Source organism: Topomyia yanbarensis, chromosome 2 (genome assembly GCF_030247195.1).
Source record: "Topomyia yanbarensis strain Yona2022 chromosome 2, ASM3024719v1, whole genome shotgun sequence".
Taxonomy (NCBI): Eukaryota; Metazoa; Arthropoda; class Insecta; order Diptera; family Culicidae; genus Topomyia; species Topomyia yanbarensis.
This window is the reverse complement of record NC_080671.1, coordinates 19,143,825-19,155,273: the sequence shown is the minus strand read 5'-3', so window position 1 is coordinate 19,155,273 and position 11,449 is coordinate 19,143,825. Positions and strand designations below refer to the sequence as shown.

General features: G+C 40.4%; 1 protein-coding gene across 2 annotated transcripts in view; it reads left to right on the top strand.

Moving 5' to 3' along the window:
• The first annotated feature begins 6,841 nt into the window (after window positions 1-6,841).
• The window catches only part of LOC131683094 (TGF-beta receptor type-1), a 179,702-nt gene continuing 175,094 nt past the window's right edge, over window positions 6,842-11,449 (top strand). For both annotated transcript variants that reach the window (XM_058964912.1, XM_058964911.1), the window contains exon 1: window positions 6,842-7,959. In XM_058964912.1, coding sequence (XP_058820895.1) covers window positions 7,797-7,959 — 163 coding nt within the window. In that variant the 5' untranslated portion in view covers window positions 6,842-7,796. The remainder of the gene's footprint in view (window positions 7,960-11,449) is intronic.

Here is an 11,449-nt window from a genome sequence, read left to right as displayed (position 1 = left end):
AAAATTGTCCAAATGATGTGAAATTTGGCATCTGAGCTTGCTTTGACATTTGTCACAATATGAGAGGGGGGGCCTTCGAGAATTCAAAAAATTTTTTTTATTGCAATGCCCTAGTGCAGGGACTTAGACGGCAACCTTCTTACGAACGAGTGTGAGGTGATTGAGAGGTGGAAGCAGTACTATGACGAGCACATCAACGGTGAAGCAACAGAGGACGAAGGCGGTATGGCAACGGATCTTGGAGCACGCGCAGAAGACGATCTCCAAGAAGTCAAGGGTGAGATCGGTCGGCTGAAAAACAACAAAGCTGCCGGTGTAGATCAACTACCTAGCGAGTTATTAAAATGCGGTGGTGAAACCCTGGCTAGAGCGCTGCATTGGGTAATCGCCAAAATTTGGGAGGAGGAGACTCCTCCGGAGGAGTGGATGGAGGGTGTCGTTTGCCCAATCCACAAAAAGGGTGACAAGTTGGATTGCTGCAACTACTGCGCGATCACACTACTTAGCGCCGCCTACAAGGTCTTCTCCCAAATTTTTTGCCGTTGATTGTCACCATTTGCAAGGGAGTTCGTAGGGCACAGCGGGATTCATGGGTTCCCGCGCTACCACGGACCAAATATTCGCGATTCGGCAGGTTCTGAAGAAGTGCCGCGAATACAACGTGCCCACACATCATTTGTTCATCAATTTCAAATCGGCATACGATACAATCGATCGAGATCAGCTATGGCAGATAATGCACGAGTACGGCTTTCCGGATAAGCTAACACGATTAGTCAAAGCAACGATGGATCGGGTGATGTGCGTTGTTCGAGTATTAGGGACACTCTCGAATCCCTTTGAATCCCGAGGAGGGTTACGGCAAGGTGATGATCTATCGTGCATACTGTTCAACGTTGCGTTAGAAGGTGTAATAAGGAGAGCGGGGATAGACACGAGTGGCACGATCTTCAGGAAGTGCGTCCAGATTCTTGGCTTCGCCGGCGACATTGACTGAATGGCACGAAACTTTGAGGCGATATCAGAAACGTACATCAGACTGAAGGCTGAAGCCAGAAGGATTGAACTTGTCATCAACGTTTCGAAGATAAAATACATGAGAGGAAGAGGTTCTAGAGACGACAATGTGGACCTCCCATCCCGTGTTCGGATTGACGGTGACGAAATCGAGATGGTCGACAAATTTGTGTATTAGAAGATTTAGTGCTTGCCCCTCGTGTTGCGTACCATGACCATCTATGGTGGCGTGTAGATGGAAGACGGAACGTGGGGCAGGCGAATGAACCATGAGTTGCATCAGCTGCTGGAAGAATCATCCATCGCGGATTCCGCAAAAATAGGACATCTGCGGTGGGCTGGACGAGTGTCGGACGACGACCCGGTGAAGATAACTCTTGAGGGCGACCCTACAGGAACAAGAAGATGGGACGAACAGCGAGCACGGTGAATCGACCAGATAGAGCCCGATCTGCGGACCCTTCGAGGACTGCGAGGCTGGCGACAAGCAGCAATGGATCGAGTGGAGTAGATACGGCTGCTGCATACAGCAAGAAACAACAAGGCTCTAGCATGAACGCAAGGTAAGTAAGTCTGCTCGCCCTAGGTACAAGTAGGTATGATTTGCGAATATGATTAGAGCGCGATTTCAATTTTATAAAATAATAGTTTTCAGTATTTCGGTTTCGTTTCAGTGGATAATAAAACAGCAAATTTCACAGGAGTTATTATCACTTTAATAAAATGCAATGTTTAAGGATAAATATTATTGTCATTATTAGTTTTATACACTAGCAGACATACTAAAACCCCAATAATGTGGGTCTTAATACTAAGCTTATTTCTAACAATGAAGTCACAGAAAAATAGCTGCCATACAATAATTAACAAAAAACTATAAAAAGAAACCATACATAAATAACGTAACGCTTTTAGGGGGAGGAATACGACAAATTGTGACGTATTGTGACATATGAGAAAGAGGGAGTAAGCTAGAACAAGTGCTGCGAAATTTAAAAATCAGTTACCTATTTCTGCTTGTATTTACTGAATCCAGATTCACCGCCTCCCTCATCCCAGTCAAAAAGGGCAAGTTGCTGGCTAACGGGGAACTATTTGCCAACTCGGATGCGCTAATTGCCCTATAATTTGCCAGCAATTTGCTGGCAATTAGAGGGCTATTTCAAATGCAACATTTGGGCGATCTGTTGCTGTCATTTTTAGCCGCTCTACCCGCCCTTAAATCGCCACTAAATCGCCCAGGGAACGCGCCATTTAATCGCCCTTATTGCCTAATATGAAAATTACAAATACTACTTATTTTCGAATTCATTATATACTCAAATAAACTTATCACTACACTAGGTAATCACCACCAAACTATAGGAACAATCAATGGTGAAATTGGCATTGCACACCAAAACATACCACAATCTGAGTTTTATTAAGAGTTTAGGTCAGAGATCTCGTTCCGCTATATTTACACACGATTCCACAATAGGGATCTTTAGGGGTGTGCGGGTTAAGGCATATTCTGATGCAGATTAGTACCGTGAGTTAATATCTCAGTCCTTTTTCAATTTTTTGGCCCGAAACTATTGAAAAAAACATTTTTTAGTTTGTTTCCTTTTAGGACAATAACACATCCAAACCCATGCGACTTGCACGACCCTATAGGTTGCCTTATCAGATCTACCATAGTTTGCAGATGAAACTTGGGATGGCAGGTTGCTAGCGGATTGACAAAGTACCAGATCATGCTGTGTGGGGTGCTGTCCCGGTTAATAATGAGGCGAACGAGATATTTGCAGATACGTCATTTAGTAGGACAACTGTCAGTTTGCTGGTTCAATTTAATTTGGTTTTTTTAATTTAAAAATCATAAAAGAATAATTAAGGTTTAAGAATGATATGAGTGTACTCGTAAGGACACCCGCTACCAATACATATGAAAAACTGGCACAATTTTTCCAAATTAAAGATCCCTATTTCCCACATTCGTTGGCTAAATGAAGTGCACTAGACGAACAAAATACAAGCGAGAACATGCCAATTGTTAAAAAAAACTATTTTAAGCTTAAGCCAAACATGAACCGCCATGTTTGAAAAACGCAAAAACAACCAAGTCCTTTTCAGCCGCTAGAAAATTTGTCTACGTGTTGAAATTGCCTTTAAGCCGCATTCGCAAATTGCATTTGTTCCTAGGGGCAATTAGAATAGGGGAGTTGAGTCAAACGTCAAACTGTTTAAATCGCCTGACCATGCTCGTCCGCATTTTTTTTGACCAGGATTCATTAACTTTCCAACTGACTGAAATTTCATGCAGAATTGAATGGTTGAATGCAGAGGAAACATAAATTGCATCACCAACCAAAGCATTCATTTGTTATTTTGTGGACAGTTTGAAGGCAGAATTTAGCATCTTCTACATTTTCGACCATAAGTGAACTGCGTAGTCAATTGGTTTGGTCTAGTCCAGTCTACACATACACAGTCAATACATGTAGGGATCCTGGAAAAATGCAAACGTTCGCCTACAACTTTTCTTGTCAATATTAATATTTATGGCACATATGGTATGTGACACAATCATCAAAGCGGCCAGACCAACTGTGCAGCGCACAAAATGAAGATGATTCAAAATTATACGCCAATCAAATTATTCATTTAATGAAGAATTTAATCAACGAACTATTTTTAACCTTGAACAAGGGAGAAACGTGGACAACCGTACCGACCGTTTCAGTTTAATGGGGGTTTGAATGTTTGATAAATCGTTGGGAGTGACGTGGCTAAGAGGGTTAATGTCACTCCTTTGCTCCAAAGCTCCTGGGATGGGACAAAGGTATTTAGCCCTGTCCTGGATAATGAGCCTATAGCGCTTTTAGACGCTCTTGAACTGCGTAATCTATATCCGGCGCACTTTTACTCAATAATCGCTCTCAGAGCTAGCATAGAAACAACATTCAGTTTTCTTCTGAAACCGAACTTATCCGAACCGATCCTGAATACGCTGTGTCGGGAGAACGAATGACGAGGGTAACGAACCAAACATTTCATTCATCGCGGCGGGCATGAATTGAATTTCGTTTCTTTTTCAAGTTCGCGCAAGGATGTCAATTTTTTCAAGTTCTTGCTAGAACGTCACGTAGCATGTTTTTACCGCATATTTTTTTAATTAATTTGTGACGTAATAGGGAAGGCGGTGATAGAGAAATTAGTGACAATTTGTTACATGGGGGAGGGGGAGTCGATTTTGGGTAATTTTTACGATACTTATCTTTCCGGAAGTCGCGCTAGTGCACTGAGTTCACGCTGCTCTGAGAATCTAGTGATATCGTCTTAGCGCACCAGCGGCTGCTCATTCAGTGGGTCATTTACGCGACTTCCGGAGGGTTAATTTATGAATGGTCCCAAAGCTAAAGCTAAGGATCTCTCCACGGCATTCGACGGAGCGTGAAGCGTAAAAAGTGACGCTGTACGGTTTCAATTCTCTCAACACCGTTATTGTAGGGCAATATTCTACACATTTAATTTTTTCTGTCCAATCAGCTTTTTTTGAAACTTTTGCCAAGATTTGAAAAGCCGAGCCCTCGGTAAATACATTTTTCGCTGAAATCTCAGTAAAAGCTTCCATTGCTTTCTGAGAGTCGGGAAATATTTCGCTGAAAATCAGTAAACAAAATACAATTCTCTGATATATCAGTATAAGCATATTCTGATTACTTGGCTATGCGGAAAATTGATGAGCTCAACTAAGTGTGTAGGATTGATCGTGACAAAGAGTAGTAAAGTGTTTTGAGACAATTAATATCCGCAAAATTTTCAGCTATCTTGAAGATGCATCCCAGGTGTACATCATTGAAGTATAGAAGAAACATTAATGGTTTCAAGTGGTTTCCTTGAGATATTCCTGACGTAGAAGTGAATTTAGGGGACTGGCAATCTCTTATGACACTATCATTTATTTCACTTATTCCAAATCTCAATTTTTGCGATGGCGCCTTTGAGGATGGTGAAAACTGATAGGCAACAAATATACAATTTGTAATTTCAATAATTTCAAGTGGAAAGTGAACCATAAAATCCTGCCCTCGACAGCTGATTTCATCAGCGAAAATTTCATGTACATCAAATAATAAAGAGATGCACCGAATCGATAATCTACTTCATGGCGCAAGCACTTCCATTTCAAAATGGCAACTTTTTGACAGGAGTAGGCTGTCGTTAGACAATATATAATTTGTGTATACTCGCCATCTCACCTCAGTTCAGCACATTGGACCACTTGATTACTTTACCCCAGATGCATCACGAAAAAAAACGCTGTAGAAAATTATGTAGGGGACCAATGCTTTTCAAACTTTCAGATGATAAAATATAACCCATTAGCAAGCATATTTTTTATATTCAACTTCAATACCATAATCGTACGCTCGCACCTTAAGGCTAGTTTACAGTTCGGAAAACGTGTAACGGGATTTGAGTTCCTGTGTAGAACATCTTTTCTGGCCGCATATCTTCTTCCGCTCGATGCTCAGGTTTGACAGTAACATTAAATCACACAACTCACCGTTGACTGCACGATTCCGAGTCGTTTCCGATGTCCCGATGAGAGAGCTGAGGATTTTCCAGCTGCTTGTGAAAAATCAACTCGCGACGTTGCTTTTCGGGTGTCGCCATTTTTTTTCAAATTTCGAAAAACTGATAGCGATAAAAATACATTTGAAACTTGCACTCTAAACTACTTCTACTCAAATTTTCAAGAGGAAATACCCAAGGTGTTATTTTCTACAGCGTTTTATCCTCGATGCAATTTTATGTGGAACACCCTTTATGTAGTCGTTGGTAAGTTGTTGCAAAAAGTATTGTTTATTGCGCTTTAACTATGACAATCAGGTCCGGTCTAGTTGATGTTGGTTACGAATTACTTGCACGACAGTGCCCTCTTGCTTTTTGGAAGACTGTGAACTGCTCTAATGAGTCGTAGAAGCGAATAAGTCCCGATTCTTCGATGTGTTTTACAAAATTCTGTTAGTGTATCTGGATTAACATTCAACATATATAATCCGTAAAAGATCCGCGGACTCAAATAAACATCACTATCGTAGCTTTGGTATATGATTTTTCGGAAATGCCGCACTACAAGTGGTATACTATAGTAATTAAAGTAATTGAAGGACGAGATCCATTCGTAAATGTATAAACGTCTGTTATCTGTGGTTATACCTCTAATTGTGATATGATCAGTTTTCCATATTTGAACAAATAATTTTATAATTGTAAAAACATTTAAAGGAAAACCCATTAAAGCCACCATACCAGCACACCCCATCTAAAGATACAATTTTGTTGATTATTTTAAAATTCCAATGTGATTAGCTATCAAACAAATCAAACTCAGTAGCCTGGTGGTAATATCCGATTTACCTTTGAATGTACCGTTGAATTTTTAGCAACCACTCGAAATGGACCTGTTTTTTTGTGCAAGGCTGCAATATACATCTATCTATTTTTACCGCTTAACCGGTGTAGCATTATGAGAACATTTTGGCGAAAATTAAAAAAAAAAAAACAATATAGATCAACAATACACTGAAAAGTGCAAAGCCTTTAATTGAAAGGGGCTGCATTTCTTTCTTTTCTTTCGTCGAGTGCTCCAAGATGCTTTTAGCAACGCAGCAATTGGCAATCTGTCAAAAAGCAACAACACACCGACACTTGCGCAACAAACATATTCATTCATGACAGTGTTTTTGTTGCCTTTGATGGTTTTGTGGGAACTTTCTTCCAGCGGTCCAGTGAGTCGGCTCGTTGGTTGTATTTATTTCGCGTGTACGCTACTCGCGATCCGGTCCGCTGTGTGCGTTTCCGACGACTTGCTGTGTGCTGCTGCTGATGACAGCGAAATTCTTTTCCTTCACTCGCTCTCGATTTTGCACATAAAATGGCCATCGTTGAATATTAGCTCGGATCGCTAGTTTACGCCGGATGCGAACGGTTAAATCGTGCAGAAAACAAAAGTACGGCTCGTTGTGAATTCGGAAGTAGTAAATTTGGTTCGAATTGTGCTAGTGTTTGGTAGAAAAACTCAGTTTGAATTTGGTGTTGAGCGGCTGCCATCAGAAGAAAATCTTTATTTTTTCTGGAGGAGGTAGAAATTGCGTGTGAGCATAAACGGGAAGAAAATTGAATACGGTTGTCAGAGTTTGTTTTTTCCTTGTGGCCAGAAAACCGGGAGCGGTTCCGGCAATTTGTTTTGAATACCGAAAGTTGTGGCTGTTGTGAACAAAGCTGGCCTAGGCTAAAGTAGAACTGGTGAGGTCGAAGCAGTTTTGACATGTCAAATTGTATAATGTGTCATGGGTACCGAATTTGCTACGTCAAAAATGACGAATGAAAGTTTCCAAATTTTTAGATGAAAATTGCGAATTTTCGCTCACAAAGCAAACTATCTGCATAGAATAAATAAGGAAGAGAGCAGTGATTGTGTTTGTTTTGGTTACTGCTAATGTGTTGGTTTGAAAATTTTGCGAATGCCATCATCGAAATTGAACCGTGATTTATGGTAGAAAAGAATCGAAACCACCATTTCGAAGTGAAGAGAAGATAAATCATGCAGTGTTTGGTTAGCCACCGCAAATCAGAGTGTGTGTGATTGTGCAAAAATTGCGCAAGTGTTTTCTTTGCCCTGTTGAGATACGCAGTTAAAGACGCCTCTTGCAGGAAAAAGGCAAGGATAGTTCTTTAAAGTTAACACCTCGGATGACGTACTGCTGTTGGTTGGCAACTAAGTCATCATGGCAGAAGTGAAGAAAACATCGACAGAACATATCAGAAGACAGTCAGCGCAATCGCCGAAACTCAAAACAGCGAGCGGCAGATGCCCTAGAAAAAGTTGGCAGTTTCGGTCTATGGTTGTTGCACTGCTGGTACTGACGACGGCAGTTCGAATTGGCGGAGGTGAGTTGATGATATTGTTTAAATTTGACTTAATTCAATGTAGGTAGGTACAAAGCTATCGAGTGCAATTCTGAAGTCTGGGTTGGAAAAATGGTTGCTTAATAAACATGTCATCTAGGAGTCAACATGGCTTTGATTAGGTTATCGATAAATTTTGCTTCAGTTTCAACTACGTCCAGTTCACGATAAATAAACACATGGAATACATTAAATAGCAATCTGTTTTTGCTTTCTACCAAATCTTATGGTATCTGGTGTGAAAGCACTATTTCTCTTGTCATCCAAATGGTTGCTTACCGCCGGTCCGTTTTCAGTCTCAAAAACAACAAGTGTCCCGTCGCATTAGAAGCCACACAACGAAGGTCATCGCGCTCGGCACGATTCGTTTCCATTTTTCTCTTGCGACGGTCGATGAAGGGATTATTGGCCTTTTCTGGATTGTGGTTGGTAGATTTGATAAAACTCCTTCGACAGGTGCTGATCGTAATTGCCATTTGAACAAGGGTGCGATTGCAACTGCTATACCTACTGGAACTGTTGTTTTTCGTGAAAGCGATTTTCTTATTCCGATCTGCTGAAAGAGAGGATCAGAATAAATGAATTCATTCAGGATGACAGTAGAATTAGAAATTTGGTTGGGGAAGGCGAAGACAATAATAAAGACATCGATGTGTCAGTTCCTATTCTATAACTACAGACATTTTGAGCTTATGTTATAGTTACTATGGTGGTTTAATAGCTCGGGTATTATTTCCAATCATGACCGAATGAATCGTAGATTTTATTAGGCTACCTTCCTCATCAAGGAGGAAGTTGGTTTAAAGTTAACTTGACTATAGGAAATCAACGGCTTCGTATTTCGACTTCGTCTTCTCATTATCTGGTACTTGACTAGGCACCATATTGACGCTAGCCCAAAAATTGGAAACCCAAGCCTACCCAAACGACTTCTAATGTGCGTCCCACAAAAAAAAAAACATAGGCTACCGCGCAGTCGTAGATATGTTCCTGGTTCCTTTGCATATATTCGTCAGGCATTAGCAGTACATGTCCAGTACGCTAAATCTGTTGAGTTCAATGAGCTTTCTGATACTCGCATATTTGTATACCTAGTACTACTTATGATTCATGTGCTTTTGTTACCGTATATTGAGCGAGAAATTCTGCTCTTGAATGCACTAAAACTCCTTTATCCAGTACACATGACAGCGTAAGTGCAACAGGGAGTATCAGCGGTTTGTGGAGAGTAAATGGTGCGCTCTTCTATAGCACATGAGACTTGCTGACTATTTTAATAGTAGAAAAACCTATCCCCTGTTGAATGATGAAAAGGTCTCTTTTACTACTCTGTAGTCAATAACATAGATGTCGCTCGCAATGCTAAGGATACGCTCCCTAGCATTTTGTATTGACGGTTACTTTTTTTGCATTGATGAATAATAAATTTGAACATGCTTTAATTCATTCAAAATCGTGTTTGAATCGGATGAATCGCTGGAATCTTCATTCTAATGGTGTTAAACTCTGCTTTGGGTTGTCAAACATAAATAGTTTTTCCCAAAACGGAAACACTATTTATGTTTCCAATTAAACGACTTGCTAAACATGATGACCCGTTAGACCAGACGCTCTGTTAAGCTGATGGGACACAGCAAAGCCGAAACTTGTTTTGGCTTAGCAGGCTAATGCGAATACACTATGCTAATTCCTACCTAACGAGGAAAAATCCTAAGGACCCCCATAAGCCTATGTTCAGTTTAAAAAAAAAATTTACCGGCATCGCATTTGTCCGGAGCAGTATTTTAAATTTTTCGACCGCAATTTCACCCTATTTTTTAAACGTTATGAAAAAAAATAATTAATGAACATATTGTAACTAATTCCGTAGAATGTATAATCAGTGCAAATAATGGATTTTGGCGAGAGCAGCAATTATCTGCACGAATTGGTCCGTACTATTCGACCGAGCGAGCTACCCAAGTAACTACAAGCTTTGAGTCATTGCACAATATTGGCTATACATTTGCACTAATGTTAGGCACAAATCCCCGACTATGTACGGGGAACGTGCCATTTGAACCAATATATTCTGATTCCTGATTCCTGCACTAATGTTGCACTGAAACTTAATTATAGCATTAACAATGCAATCAAGCTCTATATTAACATCATAAATGCATACATGCACAATTGAAATATAGCATTATCGCTTGCTTTGCGAACGTATATAAAGCTGATATAAGGCGTACATGCTTCAAGGATCTGTATTTATCCTGGGTTTAACCGTTAGGCAACTCCTCTTGAATATTATATTCGGCATGTTTCATTTGTTTCGAACATATGCAATATAGCCTTTTTTTTACAATGGAGAAGACCTTTATGTCCTAGCCCAGTACACGTGCTATTGGTAGGGTCCAATCTACCACACTGGGTGCACTGGGGGCGTGTCGGACTCGAATGGTGACCAGCCATTAATACCGACTAAACTCCATTGGGCTCCGCCATCATTCCTCCCAGGAACTACCTCTCGGTATTACTTCTGGGGGGATGGCTGTACTAAATGTACTCATTCACTCTCACTCACGCGTTTATACATCCTGTATGAGGCTTACTTGGGTGCTCTCTCAATCGCACTTTGATTCACTCTCAAACACTCCCTTATGAGGCTGACTTTTGTGCTCACCTTTTACGTTCCATGCGAGGCTGACTTGTGTGCTCACCTTACTCATTCCTTGCTACACGCCACCGAAAAACTACCTAAAATTCAGTACTTTTGACTCAATCTCGTGGTTTCGTGCAGGAAGGTAAAATTAGGTAAACCGTGTTGAAGGTAGCTTCCATTTAACTACAGCAAAAATAATAACTCAACCTTGAGTTTAATTTACTTAAATTTAAGTTGAATTTACCTAATTTTGAGTATACCCCAAACAACTTAAAAGTACCTTACTGCACGGAAGACCTCGACTGAGTCGAATCTCTCGTTTTGTTTTTGACAACACTAATAAGTGCGAAAGCGACGCACAGCTCAAAAGTACCTAAATTTAAGTTAACCCTTTCATGCCCAACTTTTTTCTAGTGCATGTAGGGTTTCAAAACTATTTTTCCTTGAAAACAGTGGGGTCAAGAAACACGAAAAGCCTATTTTCATAAAGATAGGTGCTTCCATGGCAGTGCTAGAAGTTGGTCAATCTTTACCTTCTAATGCTCAATACAATTCACCTGGATTAATTACAATAGTCCAATTACGTGGAAAACGTAGCCAACGACAGTCTAAATTGATAAGATTTATCAGTTTTCAATAATATTGAACCATAACGAAGATATATGAAAAAATCATTTTCCGTCGCCAACGTAAACTGTCCCTGGCAGCACTGCTCCATCGGAATCCAATCAGACTAATTGCAATAACTTCAGTTCTAGAGCTGGTCCTTGTAACTGTTAATACTCAAATGAAAGGCAATAATCACATTAATGAGCCTTACTTGTTTTT